Source organism: Oncorhynchus clarkii, chromosome 19 (genome assembly GCF_045791955.1).
Source record: "Oncorhynchus clarkii lewisi isolate Uvic-CL-2024 chromosome 19, UVic_Ocla_1.0, whole genome shotgun sequence".
Lineage (NCBI taxonomy): Eukaryota > Metazoa > Chordata > Actinopteri > Salmoniformes > Salmonidae > Oncorhynchus > Oncorhynchus clarkii.
This window is the reverse complement of record NC_092165.1, coordinates 56,105,724-56,123,223: the sequence shown is the minus strand read 5'-3', so window position 1 is coordinate 56,123,223 and position 17,500 is coordinate 56,105,724. Positions and strand designations below refer to the sequence as shown.

At 45.1% G+C, this 17,500-nt stretch overlaps 1 protein-coding gene across 1 annotated transcript in view; it reads right to left on the bottom strand.

The window, feature by feature from the left end:
• Positions 1 to 17,500, bottom strand: part of LOC139375397 (connector enhancer of kinase suppressor of ras 1-like) — an 81,843-nt gene that overhangs the window by 7,720 nt on the left and 56,623 nt on the right. Inside the window, exons 10-15 of the mRNA XM_071117141.1 lie at positions 13,401 to 13,540; positions 12,803 to 12,945; positions 12,599 to 12,632; positions 11,045 to 11,220; positions 9,201 to 9,274; positions 7,509 to 7,580 (exon numbers count right to left, since the gene is read on the bottom strand). Coding sequence (XP_070973242.1) covers positions 7,509 to 7,580; positions 9,201 to 9,274; positions 11,045 to 11,220; positions 12,599 to 12,632; positions 12,803 to 12,945; positions 13,401 to 13,540 — 639 coding nt within the window. The remainder of the gene's footprint in view (positions 1 to 7,508; positions 7,581 to 9,200; positions 9,275 to 11,044; positions 11,221 to 12,598; positions 12,633 to 12,802; positions 12,946 to 13,400; positions 13,541 to 17,500) is intronic.

The window sequence follows — 17,500 nt, the reverse complement described above, 5'->3', positions numbered from 1 at the left end:
GGTGACCAGTGAGCCGAGATATTTACCTAGCAAAAACTTATAGATGACCTGGAGCCAGTGGGTTTGGTGATGAATATGTAGCGAGGTTCAGCCAACGACAGCATACAAGTCGCAGTGGTGGTTAGTATATGGGGCTTTGGTGTTAAAACAGAAGGCACGGTGATAGACTACATCCAGTTTGCTGAGTAGAGTGTCGGAAGCTATTTTGTAAATTACATCGCCGAAGTCAAGGATCGGCAGGATAGTCAGTTTCACGAGGGAATGCCAGGCAGCATGAGTGAAGGAGGCTTTGTTGCGAAATAGGAAGCCGATTCTAGATTTAATTTTGGATTGGAGATGCTTAATGTGAGTCTGGAAGGAGAGTTTACTGTCTAACCAGACACTTAGGTATTTGTAGTTGTCCACATATTCTAAGTCAGAACCGTCCAGAGTAATGATGCTGGACGGGCGGGCAGGTGCGGGCAGCAATCGGTTAAAGAGCATGCATTTAGTTTTACTTGCATTTAGGAGCAGTTGGAGACCACGGAAGGAGTGTTGTATGGCATTGAAGCTCGTTTGGAGGTTTGTTAACACAGTGTCCTAAGAAGGGCCAGATGTATACAGAATCGTTTTGTGTGCGTTTAGGTGGATCAGAGAATCACCAGCAGCAAGAGCGACATCATTGATGTTTTCAGAGAAAAGAGTCGGCCCGAGAATTGAACCCTGTAGCACCCTCATAGAGACTGCCAGAGGTTCGGACAACAGGCCCTCCGATTTGACACACTGAACTCTATCTGAGAAGTAGTTGGTGAACCAGGCGAGGCAGTCATTTGAGAAACCAAGGCTATTGAGTCTGCCGATAAGAATGCGGTGATTGACAGAGTTGAAAGCCTTGGCCAGGTCGATGAAGACGGCTGCACAGTATTGTCTCTTTATTGATGGCGATTATGATATCGTTTAGGACCTTGAGCGTGGCTGAGGTGCACCCATGAAGGTAGAAGGTACAATAACAAAAGTTTATCTCAATACTTTGTTATATACCCTTTGTTGGCAATGTCAGAGGTCAAACGTTTTCTGTAAGTCTTCACAAGGTTTTCACACACTGTTGCTGGTATTTTGGCCCATTCCTCCATGCAGATCTCCTCTAGGTAGGAATCCGGAGATGTGGTAGAGAAAAAGCAGTCCGATATGCTCTGGGTTGATATCGCGCTGTGCAGACTGGCAGGTCTTGACTGAGCTGAGGCTGGCTGGTGTCCGACTTAACGGTGAAGACCCCTAGCAGTGGCTAACTGACTACTAGCTAATAGCTAGTTAGCTGGCTAGCTGCTGATGGGGGTTCCAGGTCTAAAGTATAAAAATAGCAGATCTGTAACACATTGGTTGAGGCGGGTTGCAGGAGAGTATATTCAGTCTGTAGATGCAAAGTGAGATTAAAATATACACAAAATATATACTGGAAAAAAATAAGACAAAGATATTTACACGGGACAAGTCAAAACACACGTCTGGCTGCTACGCCATCTTGAAAAAGCTTCATAAAGCTAGTAGGAGTTCTGATCTAGGATCAGTTTTGCCTTCATAATAATCAATCAGATTACATGGACGGCGCGGGGGGGGGGGGGGGGGGGGGGGGGGGGGGGGGGGTCTTATCCTAGATCTGCACTTAGAACATAAAATCTTTACTTTCAACTGGAACAACCCTTGTACTATGTAATTCTCTGCCTGTTTCTGTAGTACTGACAAACCAACACAAGGTGGGAGCATAGACTATCATATACGCTCAGTAGTCAGTACTCTTGAAGTAGCCTACCTCGCTTTATCTCACCTGAAACTATCAGTGGCCCGCCAACAAACTGTCACCTGCCCGCTTACAAATTGTCAGTGGCCTGTCAACAAACTATCAGTGGCCTGTGTGGTAGAGATAATGCCACTGCCTTAAAATGTGTGCATTTGTATTTGTGGGAGAGAGAGAAAGAGGGAAAAAGAGAGAGGGAGAAAGAGAATGAGAAAGAGAGAGGGAGAAAGAGGGTGTAGCCACCAGATCGTAGCACACAGACAGAGACAACATCTGTATAACGTTTCAGAGCCAGACAGAGACAACATCTGTATTATGTTTCAGAGCCAGACAGAGACAACATCTGTATTATGTTTCAGAGCCAGACAGAGACCGCAATGGAGAGATTCAGTCGAGTGTTGTCTCCATCACACAGCTGTGGTGTGTGTATGGTGTATGGTGTGTGTGTGTGTGTGCTGTGTGTATGGTGTGTGTGTGGTATGTGTATGGTGTGTGTGGTATGTGGTGTGTGTGTGTGGTGTGTGTGTGTGGTGTGTGGTGTCAAACAACCACAGACATTATCCTATCATAATGTTCCAATATATTCAAATCACTGGGACGTCTCCGTCATCGTTTCTATGGGGAATCCTCAGTTGTGTATTTCCTGCCAGGCTTTCTTAAATGAATCATTGAAATATGCAGGAGACCTGTAGGGAAGAGAACAGCGTATGTGTATGTGTGTGTATATTAGCAGTGTATATTGGAACCAGGAGTTGGAACCCAAAGTTATTTTCCAATCTGAACAGAACAATTTATTTTTTCATTTCACTCCACTGTTCCGACCAGCTAAATAAAATTCTGAACCGGTTCGAACCCCCCCAAAAAGTACTGGTTTATATCATTCCTTTCTGTTCCTTTTTAAACCTCTGAAATCATATATATTTTTTGACATTTAGCTTGACATTAAATTACTTCACCATTCATGCAGTATGGATAGTGCAATGGAATGGGCAAACTATAGTTCACGGAGTTGTTTACACGTGTGATGGAAAGACAAGTGTTGTGTGCGAGAGGCAACTGAAATTTTGCGGGTGGGGATCCGCTATTGGCTCTTTGAATTGTCAATAGAAGTCGATAGATAGCGTTTTGCTGTTGCCACGATGACGTCACAGCACCAATTTGCCTGGCTGCGGTACAGCTGCGGTCCCCAACGTAGCATTTTTCAGCTGGCAGGCAGACACTGGAAGAAGTTTCTGAGTGACAGAGGGAGGGCTTTGCATAGGTGCTTTGTTGCAAGATGGCGCTGACAGAGATGGTCCCCTCGCTTCGAGTCCTTAGGAAACTATACAGTATTTTGTTTTTTTAATGTATTATTTCTTACATTGTTAGGCCAGAAAATCTTAAGTGTTATTACATACAGCCGGGAACAACTACTGCATATAAGAGCGACGTCAACTCACCAACATTACGACCAGAAATACGACTTTCCTGAAGCGGATCCTTTGTTCGGGCCACCACCCAGGACATTGGATCTAATCCCAGAGGCCGACCCAAAACAACGTCGCCGCAGAAGGGTAGACGGAGCGGGCTCCTGGTGAGACTTCGGAGGCGTACACATCACCCACCGCTTCCGAGTATATTACTCGCCAATGTTCAGTCTCTGGACAACAAGGTGGACTAAATTAGGGAAAGGGATGCCTTCCAGAGAGACATCAGAGATTGTAACATTCTCTGTACACGAAAACAAGGCTCTCTCAGGATATGTTGTCGGAGTCTGTGCAGCCACCGGGATTCTTCATGCGTTGCACCGACAGAAATAAACATCTCTCTGGGAAGAAGAAGGGCGGGGGTGTATGCTTCATGATTAATGACTCATGGTGTAATAACAACATACAGGAACTCAAGTCCTTTTGATCATCTGACCTATAATTCCTTACAATCAAATGCTGACCACATTATCTGCCAAGAGAATTCTCTTCAATTATAGACACAGCTGTGTATACCCCCCCCCCCCTCAAGGAACTTCACTGGACTCTATGGAAACTGGAAAACATATATCCTGATGGTGCATTTATTGTAGCTGGGGATTTTAACAAAGCTAATTTGAGAACAGGGCTACCGAAATTGTATCAACACATTGACTGTAGCACGCAAGCGGGCAATACACTGGACCACTGCTACTCTAACTTTAGAGATGCATACAAGGCCCTCCCCCGCCCGACCACGACTCCATTTTGCTGCTACCATCCTACAGGCAGAAACTCAAACAGGATATACCCTTGACTAGAACCATTCAAAGCTGGTCTGATCAATCGGAATCCACGCTGTAAGATTGTTTTGATCACGCGCTGGAAAATTTTCCGGGAAGCCTCAGAGAATAACATCAATTTCTACACTGACTCGGTGAATGAGTTTATAAGGAAATACATTGGAGATGTTGTACCCACTGTGACTATTAAAAACTACCCTAACCAGAAACAGTGGATAGATGGTGGCATTCACAGAAAGCGCGAACCATCGCATTCAACCATGGAAAGATGACTAGGAATATGGCGGAATGTAAATAGTGTAGTCATTCCCTCCGCAAGGCAATCAAACAGGCGAAATGTTGGTATAGGGACAAAGTGAAGTCGCAATTCAACGGCTCAGACACGAGATGTATGTGTCTACAGGCAATTACGAACTACAAAAAGAAAATGAGCCACGTCACAGACACCGACGTCTTGCTTCCAGACACACTAAAACATCTTCTTTGCCCGCTTTGAGGATAATACAGGGCCACCGACGCGGCCCGCTACCAAAGACTGCGGGCCCCCCTCTCCTTCTATGGCCGATTACATTGCAATCCACGAGGAAACTGCGTGGCAGGCTGACCACCTGTTACGCGAGTGCAGCGTCAAAAGGACCTGGTGGCTGCAAGGAGCCATGGTAAGCTGCTAGCTAGCAATAAACTTATCTTATAAAAAACAATCAATCTTCACAATCACTAGTTAACTACACATGGTTGATGATATTACTAGGTTAACTAGCTTGTCCTGCGTTGTATATAAACACACAATGCGGTGCCTGTTAATTCATCATCGAATCACAGCCTACTTCAACTTCGCCAAACGGGTGATGATTTAACAAAAGTGCATTGCCGAAAAAAGCACAATCTTTCCACAAATGTATCTAAACATAAACATCAATGCCTTTCTTAAAATCAATCCACAGAAGTATATTTTTTTTAAACCTGCATATTTAGTTAAAATAAATTAATGTTAGCAGGCAATATTAACTAGGGAAATTGTGTCACTTCTCTTGCGTTTAGTGCAAGCAGAGTTACGCTATATGCCACAGTTTGGGCCGCCTGGCTCTTTGCGAACTGTGAACTAATTTGCCAGAATTGTACATAATTATGACATAACATTGAAGGTTGTGCAATGTAACAGCACATTTAGACTTAGGGTTGCCACCCATTTGATAAAATACGGAACGGTTCCATATTTCACTGAAAGAATAGACGTTTTGTTTTTGAAATGATTGTTCATTAATATGGTCAAATCCGTAAACTAAGGCTCGTATTTCTGTGTTCATTATATTATAATTAAGTCTGATTTGATATTTGATAGGGCCGACTGGCTGAGATGTGGTAGGCAGCAGCAGGCTTGTAAGCATTCATTCAAACAGCACTTTACTACGTTTGCCAGCAGCTCTTAGCAATGCTTGAAGCACAGCTCTGTTTATGACTTCAAGCCTATCAACTCCCACGTTTAGGCTGGCAATACTAAAGTGCCTATAAGAACATCCAATAGTCAAAGGTATATGAGATACAAATGGAATAGAGAGAAATAGTCGACGCGTCATAATTCCTATAATAACTACAACCAAAAACTTCTTAACTGGGAATATTGAACCACCAGCTTCCATATGTTCTCATGTTCTGAGCAAATGAAATGAAACGTTAGCTTTTTTACATGGCACATATTTCATATGTTTTATTATGTAAATCAAATTGAACATTTCATTATTTATTTGACACTATATAGATTTTATTTATAAAAACATTTAAAAAAAAATATAGATATATTTTTTTAAATCTGCAGATTAATCGGTATCGGCTTTTTTTGGGTCCTCCAATAAATCGGTATCGGCAATGAAAAATCATAGTCGGTCGACCTCTACCCTAGACCCACTTCAGTTTGAATACCGCCCCAACAGGTCCACAGGCGATGCAATCGCCATCTCACTGCACACTGCCCTATCCCATCTGGACAAGAGGAATACCTATGTAAGAATGCTGTTCATTGACTACAGCTCAGCATTCAATACCATAGTACCCTCCAAGCTCATCATTAAGCTCGAGTCCCTGGGTTTCAACCCTGCCCTGTGCTATTGGGTCCTGGACTTTCTGACGTGCCGCCCCTAGGTGGTGAAGGTAGGAAACAACATCTCTTCTGTACTCCCTGTTCACCCACGACTGCGCGGCCATGCACGCCTCCAACTCAATCATCAAGTTTGCAGATGACACAACAGTAGTGGGCTTGATTACCAACAACGACGAGACGGCCTACAGGAAGGGGGTGAAGGCACTCGGAGTGTGGTGTCAGGAAAACAATCTCTCACTCAACGTCAACAAAACAAAGGAAATTATCGTGGACTTCAGGAAACAGCAAACAACACCCCCCTATCCACATCGACGGGACAGTAGTGGAGAAGGTGGAAAGTTAAGTTCCTTAGGGTACACATCAAGGACAAACTGAAATGGTCTACCCACACAGACAGTGTGGTGAAGAAGGCGCAACAGCGCATCTTCAACCTCAGGAGGCTCCTGAAATTTGGCTTGTCACCTAAAACCCTCACAAACCTTTACAGATGCACAATTGAGAGCATCCTGTCGGGCTGTATCACCGCCTGGTACGGCAACTTCACCACCCTCAACCGCAAGGCTCTCCAGAGGGTGGTGCGGTCTGCACAACGCATCACCGGGGGCAAACTACCTGCCCTCCAGGACACCTACAGCACCCGATGTCACAGGAAGGGCAAAAAGATCATCAAGGACAACAACCACCCGAGCCACTGCCTGTTCACCCCACTACCATCCAGGAGACGAGGTCAGTATAGGTGCATCAAAGCTGGGACCGAGAGACTGAAAAACAGCTTCTATCTCAAGGCCATCAGACTGTTAAACAGCCACCACTAACATTGAGTGGCTGCTGCCTACATACACACTCAAATCATTAGCCAATTGAATAAATGGATCACTAGTCACTTAAACTGTTTTATCTTCCATTACTCATCTCATATGTATATCCTGTATTTTATACCATCTATTACATCTTGCCAATGCCGCTCGGCCATCGCTCATCCATATATTTCTATGTACACATTCTTCTTCCATCCTTTTACATTTGTGTGTATTAGGTAGTTGTTGTGAAACTGTCAGATTACTTGTTAGGTATTACTGCACTGTCGGAACTAGAAGCACAAACATTTCACTACACTCGCATTAACATCTGTTAACCATGTGTATGTGACAAATAACATTTGATTTGATTTGTGTTTTTTGTGGGACTAGAAAAAAATCCCCAGAATGTAAAATAACGTTTTTAACCGGTTCCCATGCTTTTAAAATAATGGTTCTGTTCTGGTACAGTATAGAGCACTTTCAGTCCCGGATCTGATTCTGTTACTTGAAAAAAAAATTGGGGTCGGTTTTCGGTTCTATTCCCTGAACCGGTTTCAACCAGATGTGTTCATAATTCATCACACCTACTTGGTCATGTCATTGACATTCTCGGCGGCAAAGAAGAAAGTCTGGAAGCGCTGGTGGCACATTTGGAAGACACTGGGGAGAGAGAAAGAAAGACAGACACAGACAGACCGGAGGGAGAGAGAGAGAGCGGGGAAGAGAGAGATAGGCAGTTAGGATTAAGTTAGCTCCAGCATTGAGCGTTCTGGGATATTAAATTGCTATTTGAACCCAGATGTGACTACAGTACTTCCCACAATAAGTTGGGTGAATTCTGGCCCATTCCTCCTGACAGAGCTGGTGTACCTGAGTCAGGTTTGTAGGCCTCCTTGCTCACACACACTTTTTTTTTTTTAGCTCTGCCCACAAATGTTATATAGGATTGAGGTCAGGGCTTTGTGATGGCCACTCCAATACCTTGACTTTGTTGTCCTTAAGCCATTTTACCACAACTTTGGAAGTATGCTTGGGGTCATTGTCCATTTGGAAGACCCATTTGCGACCAAGCTTCAACTTCCTGACTGATGTCTTGAGATGTTGCTTCAATATATCCACATAATTTTCCTACCTCATGATGCCATCTATTTTGTTAAGTGCACCAGTCCCTCCTGCAGCAAAGCACCCCCACAACATGAATCTGCCACCCCTGTGCTTCACGGTTGGGATGTTGGGATGGTGTTCTTCGGCTTGCAAGCCTCCCCCTTTTTCCTCCAAACATAACGATGGTCATTATGGCCAAACAGTTCTATTTCTGTTTCATCAGACATGAGGACATTTCTCCAAATAGTATGATATTTGTCCCCGTATGTGCAGTTGCAAACCATTGTCTGGCATTTTTATGGAGGTTTAGGAGCAGTGGCTTCTTCCTTGCTGAGCGGCCTTTCAGGTTATGTCGATATAGGACTCGTTTTACTTTGGATAAAGATACTTTTGTACCTGTTTCCTCCAGCATCTTCACAAGGTCCTTTGCTGTTGTTCCGGGATTGATTTGCACTTTTCGCACCAAAGTACGTTCATCTCTAGGAGACAGAATCGTCTCCTTCCTGAGCAGTATGACGGCTGCGTGGGCCCATGGTGTTTATACTTGCGTACTATTGTTTGTACAGATGAACGTGGTACCTTCAAGCAGTTGGAAATTGCTACCAAGGATGAACCAGATTGTGGAGGTCTCCAATTTTTTTCCCTTAGGTCTTGACTGATTTCTTTTGATTTTCCCATGATGTCAAGCAAAGAGGCACTGAGTTTGAAGGTAGGCCTTGAAATACATTCACAGGTAAACCTCCAATTGACTCAAATGATGTCAATTAGCCTATCAGAAGCTTCTAAAGCCATGACATCATTTTCTGGAATTTCCCAAGCTGTTTAATGGCACAGTCAACTTAGTGTATGCAAACGTCTGACCCACTGGAATTGTGATACAGTGAATTATAAATGAAATAATCTGTAAACAATTGTTGGGAAAAACGACTTGTGTCGTGCACAAAATAGATGTCCTAACCGACTTGCCAAAACTATAGTTTGTTAACAACAAATTTGTGGAGTGGTTGAAAAACTAGTTTTAATGACTCCAACCTATGTGTATGTGAACTTCTGACTTCAACTGTATCTCATCACACTAGATACGTGGCAAGGGTACTCCATACTTCCTCTCGACACTTCATGTGGCAAAGGTACTCACTACTTCCTCTAGAAACTTAATGTGGCAAAGGTACTCACTACTTCCTCTTGTGTTCTCCTGCGCTCTCTATTTTGTAGCTGGAGATATGAACCAGGCCCTCTGCTTTCTCCTCCTGGCAACGACAAACAAATAAATAGGTTAATCAACCACAAATACTGCTGCCATGATAGTAAGTAAGTAGCCTTGTCTGAGCCAAAACGGCCCACAGGGTAGGACCCTATTTCCTGTTTCTGTAGCGTGAGGCAGCTTGATGTACAAGTACACCCCCTGGACGCAAGTCTATCGCAGTGCCTTAACCCCAATTCATGCTGAGAGCCAAGCATTTTTAAAGTCTGTCGGGGATCGAACCCCCAACCTTCCAATCTCAGGGAGGACACTGGTGCGCTGCTGCCATGATAGCCTGGTTAAACCAGACCGAACCCTACAAGCACAGTGTTCTCTCTGGTTTACTCAGGCTACTTATCACAATAAACAGGGTCTAAAAGACAGAGAGAATGAGAAAAATCACACTGCACAGTGGAAACCTGTTTAGGCTGGTAAAACGGAACTCTGTACATCTACATGCAAATAACACTATCACTGTGAGTCATGATATTATTGGGCCTCTATAACATTACATGCATAATGATATGCTAATATGATATAATAGCATATGACATAATTGCAATTGAACTGTACATTGACGTGAGCAGATCCTCAGTCAAGTCGCCGTGATTCCCCATTCATCATGATGGGCAATGTTCTGTTTTACACAATGCATTTCTATCTGAATGGTCTGTAATGTTGCACCGTCCCAAACAAACATTGTTCTGTCACTGTTACCATGTTCTACAAGTAAACCTATGATAACGTAGGTCTGTGTATAGAGCCATCATGGTTGAGCGTTGTGTGCGCATCCCGACATCAAAAAGCTCTGTAGCTCAAGTTTTTTAAATTTATTTTACTTTTACTTTATTTAACTTGGCAAGTCAGTTAAGAACAAATTCTTATTTTCAATGACAGCCTAGGAACAGTGGGTTAATTTACCTTGTCAGCTCAGGGATTTGATCTTGCAACCTTTCGGTTACTAGTCCAATGCTCTAACCACTAGGCTACCTGCCGCCCTGAGTCTGGACCTTGACAAACTTAAACAGTGAGTGAGTCATGACCACAAAAACACCAGACGGATGGCTATAGCTACGATCAACAAGTATATTATTCTTCTGGGTTCATCTAGCTCTATTTGAGATATTTTATCTTGCCTCGCTGGCTTGGTAGTTTGCTCGTTATCAATCCTCTGATGCACATTTGTGGCGTTGTAGACGAAAACCATCTGATTACGTTTAAATGAAGTTACACGTTATTGTATCAACAGAGAACTTTCTGATTCCCAACTGAGCGCTCAGCTTTTCATGGCACAGAGTCCATATATTTATCATCCCTTTTCCTGTCCTATGTTGTTGCCTCATTATTATTCGACCATGCTGGTCATTTATGAACATTTGAACATCTTGGCCATGTTCTGTTATAATCTCCACCCGGCACAGCCAGAAGAGGACACCCCACATAGCCTGGTTCCTCTCTAGGTTTCTTCCTAGGTTTTGGCCTTTCTAGGGAGTTTTTCCTGGCCACCGTGCTTCTACACCTGCATTGCTTGCTGTTTGGGGTTTTAGGCTGGGTTTCTGTACAGCACTTTGAGATATCAGCTGATGTACGAAGGGCTATATAAATACATTTGATTTGATTTGATAGGGGTTGGGGGGGTTGGAGGTTCTCCAACTATCCTAGTTCCTCTTATGCATGTGCCAACCCTCTCCGACACGTACAGCCTCCCATCTATCCAGAAAGCGCTTGATTTGACCATTTCTATTAGCAACGATGAGGTAATAATGAATGCGTTCACCTGCTGGCTGGTATACCAGTAGAGAGTGGGGCCCTTGAGGACGAACCAGAAGCGCTGCCATTTCTGGGTCATGAACACGCTGCTCTCCTTCCTCTTCTTCCACAGCCAGCCGTCACAGTCGGGCTGAACCAGCTCACGACACGACACACGGCGCCTGCTCGTCGCTGTACTCTTGCCTGGGGGGGGAGAGAGAGAGAACAGAGAGAGAATAGAGAGAGAGAACAGAGAGAGAGAGAGAGAACAGAGAGAGAACAGAGAGAGAATGAGAACAGAGAGAGAACAGAGAGAAAACAGAGAGAGAGAACAGAGAGAACAGAGAGAACGAGAGAGAACAGAGAGAGAGAGAGAGAGAGAGAGAGAGAGAAAACAGAGAGAGAGAGAGAAAACAGAGAGAGAGAGAAAACAGAGAGAGAGAGAGAGAGAACAGAGAGAGAGAGAGAGAACAGAGAGAGAGAGAGAGAACAGAGAGAGAGCGAGAGAACAGAGAGAGAGCGAGAGAACAGAGAGAGAGCGAGAGAATGAGGAGAGAGAGAGAGAGAGAATGAGAAGAGAGAGAAAACAGAGAGAGAACAGAGAGAGAGAGAGAGAGAACAGAGAGAACAGAGAGAGAATGAGGAGAGAGAGAGAGAGAGAGAATGAGAAGAGAGAGAAAACAGAGAGAGAACAGAGAGAGAGAGAGAGAGAGAACAGAGAACAGAGAGAGAGAGAGAGAGAACAGAGAACAGAGAGAGCGAGAGAGAACAGAGAACAGAGAGAGCGAGAGAGAACAGAGAGAGAGAACAAAGAGAGAGAGAGAGAACACAGAGAGAGAACAGAGAGAGATAGAGAGAACAGAGAGAGATAGAGAGAACAGAGAGAGAGAGAGCGAGAGAGAACAGAGAGAGAGAGAAAACAGAGAGAGAGAGAGAACAGAGAGAGAGAGAGAACAGAGAACAGAGAGAGCGAGAGAGAACAGAGATAGAGAGAACAAAGGAGAGAGAGAACACAGAGAGAGAGAACAGAGAGAGATAGAGAGAACAGAGAGAGATAGAGAGAACAGAGAGAGAGAGAGCGAGAGAGAGAGAGAGAGAAAGAGAGAGAAAACAGAGAGAGAGAGAGAGAGAGAAAACAGAGAGAGAGAGAGAGAAAACAGAGAGAGAGAGAAAACAGAGAGAGAGAGAACACAGAGAGAGAGAGAACAGAGAGAGAGAGAGAGAGAACAGAGAGAGAGAGAGAGAGAGAGAGAGAACAGAGAGAGAGAGAGAACAGAGAGAGAGAGAGAACAGAGAGAGAGAGAGAGAGAGAGAACAGAGAGAGAGAGAGAACAGAGAGAGAGAGAACAGAGAGAGAGAGAACAGAGAGAGAGAGACAGAGAGACAGAGAGATACAGAGAGAGAGACAGAGAGAGGGAGAGAGAGAGAACAGAGAGACAGAGACAGACACAGAGAGAGAGAGAACAGAGAGAACAGAGAGGCTATGTTCATACAAAAACAATCTCAGTGACATAATGCGGGAAAGTAAATACATAATCTAAATAAGGAAGGTCGGGAAAAGTCCACTAAAACAAAGACCTACCTTTTGTAGACATCTTTTTTGGTTCTTTATCCTCCTAAAAGGGGAAAACAGAACAGTCTTATTCAAATGTTCAAGTCTAAATTGTGTCTGCAACTACAGCATGGAAAAAATCTGTGACGAAATCTGTGACGAAACACCGAAATCAGTCAAATAAATGTTCTATGTGAAATGTATGACGAAACAGAGGGTGTGTTTCTCGCTCACCCCGTGTCCGCCCATCTCAGGGCAGGAACTGACGCTAGCTCTGGCTAGCTCTAGTACCCGGGGGGACGGACTACTGGGGGGCGCAGAGCCCTCTCCCCTGGGCCTGGTGCTGAACCTGGACCCCTTCAAACTATTGGTCTCTCCTAGGACAAACACACACACACACACACAGGTGAGAACCTTTTATACAACACAACTATGGTTAATATGGCCTTACAGATCAAATCTCACAACTGTGTGCAACTAACATTTAGTCTCCAACAGTCCTACTTTAGCTGCTATTTATTTACTGGGGTCAGGATCTCTCCAGTATCATACCAACTGGTTGTGGATGCCGAGAGTAACTTAACAGGACCCTGATAGGCTATCTACAGAAACATGTTATGGCGATCAGCGGTGTACTTCGTTCTGATACTAAATGTAATGATAGCTACATAGCGACACTTGTTCTCATGAAAACAAGGGGGAATCAATTAGGTGACTTTTATGATTATTTCTTGTAAATGCCAGGTAGGCTAAGCCTTATAGAATATATCCTAATGGCCTATGTGACCTGGAACGCTTTCTACCCAAATATGGTCATGTCTATGGTTCTGACCTGCAGACAGGTATGAGAGCTCCCCCTGGTGGTGGGGGTGTGAGGTGTATGTTTGGCTGCTGTCCAATCCCCTGTCATTGGACAGCTCCGACTCCTCCTGGCCCATGTGCTGGCTCACCACTGGCCCCTGAACCGCTGCCCTGCATACAGAGAGAGGGGACACACGTCATCACACCAACACCATTATCACCCAGGGAGGCAGGTAGCCTAGTGGTTAGAGCGTTGGGGAGGCAGGTAGCCTAGTGGTTAGAGCGTTGGGGAGGTTAGAGCGTTGGGGAGGCAGGTAGCCTAGTGGTTAGAGCGTTGGGGAGGCAGGTAGCCTAGTGGTTAGAGCGTTGGGGAGGCAGGTAGCCTAGTGGTTAGAGCGTTGGGGAGGCAGGTAGCCTAGTGGTTAGAGCGTTGGGGAGGTTAGAGCGTTGGGGAGGCAGGTAGCCTAGTGGTTAGAGCGTTGGGGAGGCAGGTAGCCTAGTGGTTAGAGCGTTGGGGAGGCAGGTAGCCTAGTGGTTAGAGCGTTGGGGAGGCAGGTAGCCTAATGGTTAGAGCATTGGGGAGGCAGGTAGCCTAGTGGTTAGAGCGTTGGACTAGTAGCCAAAAAAAGTTGCAAGTTCAAACCCCATAGCTGACAAGGTACAAATATGTTGTTCTGCCCCTGAACAGGCAGTTAACCCACTGTTCCTAGGCTGTCATTGTAAATAAGAATTTGTTCTTAACTGACTTGCCTAGTTAAATAAAGGTTAAATAAAATAAATAAAAACGGACACAACCCATCACCCTCGTGGGTGGAAGCCTTGTTCAACAACACCCACACTCTCCTCTGCCCTCTTGGGTGGCAGCCTTGTTCAACAACACCCACACTCTCCTCTGCCCTCTTGGGTGGCAGCCTTGTTCAACAACACCCACACTCTCCTCTGCCCTCGTGGGTGGCAGCCTTGTTCAACAACACCCACACTCTCCTCTGCCCTCTTGGGTGTCAGCCTTGTTCAACACCACCCACACTCTCCTCTGCCCTCGTGGGTGGCAGCCTTGTTCAACAACACCCACACTCTCCTCTGCCCTCTTGGGTGGCAGCCTTGTTCAACACCACCCACACTCTCCTCTGCCCTCGTGGGTGGCAGCCTTGTTCAACACCACCCACGCTCTCCTCTGCCCTCTTGGGTGGCAGCCTTGTTCAACACCACCCACGCTCTCCTCTGCCCTCTTGGGTGGCAGCCTTGTTCAACAACACCCACGCTCTCCTCTGCCCTTGTGGGTGGCAGCCTTGTTTAACACCACCCACACTCTCCTCTGCCCTCTTGGGTGGCAGCCTTGTTCAACAACACCCACACTCCTCTGCCCTCTTGGGTGGCAGCCTTGTTCAACACCACCCACAGGGAGAAGGATCACACTACACCATCACCAAAGAAGAGTGGGAGGGGCCAACAACTAACACATTTCTATAGAAACCTGAAGCAGGAAATAAAAACATAACAAAGATGGTTTGGTTGTTTAGCAACAAAACCAACGCGTGTGCCACTATGCGGCTAAACATACGTGGTTGGCATACACTGTTGCCAACATGTCAACTATTTCATCGCCAATGTTTATTGAAAACAAATATATTTGAGCCATATTAGCATAGATATGACATCAGTCAAAGCACTTTAAAACAAGACATGATATCAAGAACAAGATGAAACGAGTCACTTTTACGACCCCCCCCTCATGGCAGTTTCTTGTCATGGTTGCTAACAATCTGGTCATCCAGAACGACAACACCACACAGTGTTGACTCCTGCCCCATAGAAGCGCACGCATCATTTTTGGTGACGTTGTCATCTAACTCATCTACATAAAAGTTAGGCTATTTTTAGAGGTCTGAACTAATAGCAATTTTTGATCATTGCACAGGTTATAAAAGCAATTGACAATCTCTCATTTTAGGGAGAATTTGTCCTTTAAAAATGCTCTTAAGTGTGGAATTGTAATTTGAACTAAATACTTCTTAGAAAGTCAGAACTAGTTTTAACTCCCATAGGATATCAGACTGAGTCAAATGTCTTTCAGGAAGTAGCACAAAACACAGTATAATTTAGTACCCTAACTCACTGTTGGTTTCCTGTTGAGTGTACTGTGGTTTCCTGTTGAGTGTACTGTGGTCAATGACAGCCTATGGCAGCCTTTACGGGACTTTGTCACACAGCCATTGGTCCATCAGAGTCATGCCGCCTGTTGCCGATAGGCCAGACAAGTTTGTGCGAGAGGAAACATTTTGGATATTTCTTATAGAAATCACCCATTATAGACAGGAAAATGCTTTAGACTCTTAAAAATGCTTTAAAATGCTCGACTTCATTCGATAAAGATTAAAAATATGTTAAAATGGTTGTTTCAAAATGCTGTATTTCAACCAGCGGAGGCTGTTGAGGGGAGGATGTCTTATAATAGTGGCTGGAACCGAGTCAATGGAATGGCATCAAACACATGAAAGGGAAAGGGGGATACCTAGTCAGTTGTACAACTGAATGCATTCAACTGAAATGTATCTTCCACATTTAACCCAAACCCCTCTGAATGTAGGAGCTTTGGGCCAGTAACCAAAAGGTTGCTGGATCAAATCCCCGCGCTGACAAACCATGTGTTTGATTTATTTGATACCATTCCACTTATTCCGCTCCAGCCATTACCACGAGTACGTCCTCCCCAATTAATGTGCCACCAACCTCCTGTGGTTTCAACCCTATCTGAAGGAGTAGTAATACCTGTCTGATGTGTGTGTGTGTCCTGTGAGTGTGTGTCCGTGTGTGTGTCCTGTGAATGTGTGTGTGTGTCTGTGTGTCCTGTGAGAGTGTGTGTATGTGTGTGTCTGTGTGTCCTGTGAGTGTGTGTGTATGTGTGTGTGTGTCCTGTGAGTGGGGCCTGTGAGTGTGTGTGTCCTGTGTGTGTCCTGTGAATGTGTGTCCTGTGAGTATGTGTGTGTGTGTGTGTGTACTGTGAGTATGTGTGTGTGTGTGTCTGTGTGTCCTGTGAGTGTGTGTGTGTCTGTGTGTCCTGTGAGAGTGTGTGTATGTGTGTGTGTGTCCTGTGTGTGTCCTGTGTGTGTGTGTGTGTCCTGTGTGTGTGTGTGTGTCCTGTGTGTGTGTGTGTGTGTGTGTGTCCAGTGAGTATGTGTGTGTGTGTGTCCTGTGAGTGTGTGTGTCCTGTGAGTGTGTGTGTCCTGTGAGTGTGTGTGTGTCCTGTGAGTGTGTGTGTCCTGTGAGTGTGTGTGTCCTGTGAGTGTGTGTGTGTCCTGTGAGTTTGTGTGTCTGCACCCTCCACAGCAACTCACCCAAGCTTCCCCCATTTCTCCTTCACCCAAATCCAGATAGCTGATGTAATGAAAGAGCTGCAAAATCTGGACCCCTACAAATCAGCTGGGCTAGACAATCTGGACCCTCTCTTTCTAAAATTATCCGCCGCAATTTTTGCAGCTCCTATTACTAGCCTGTTCAACCTCTCTTTCGTATCGTCTGAGATCCCCAAAGATTGGAAAGCTGCCACGGTCAACCCTCTCTTCAAAGGGGGAGACAATCTAGACCCAAACTGTTACAGACCTATATCTATCCTACCCTGCCTTTCTAAGGTCTTCAAAAGCTAAATTTACAAACACCGTACATTCTACACTATGCAATCTGGTTTACGAGCTGGTCATGGCTGCACTTCAGCCACGCTCAAGGTCCTAAACGATATCACAACCGCCATCGATAAAATACAATACTGTGCAGCCGTCTTCATCGACCTGGCCAAGGCTTTCGACTCTGTCAATCACCGCATTCTTATGGGCAGAATCAATAGCTTTGGTTTCTCAAATGACTGCCTCACCTGGTTCACCAACTACTTCTCAGATAGAGTTCAGTGTGTCAAATCGGAGGGCCTGTTGTCCGGACCTCTGGCAGTCTCTATGGGGGTGCCACAGGATTAAATTCTCGGGCCGACTCTTTTCTCTGTATACATCAATGACGTCGCTCTTGCTGCTTGTGATTCTCTGATCCACCTCTACGCAGATGACACCATTCTGTATACCTCTGGCCCTTCTTTGGACACTGGGTTAACTAACCTCCAGACGAGCTTCAATGCCATACAAC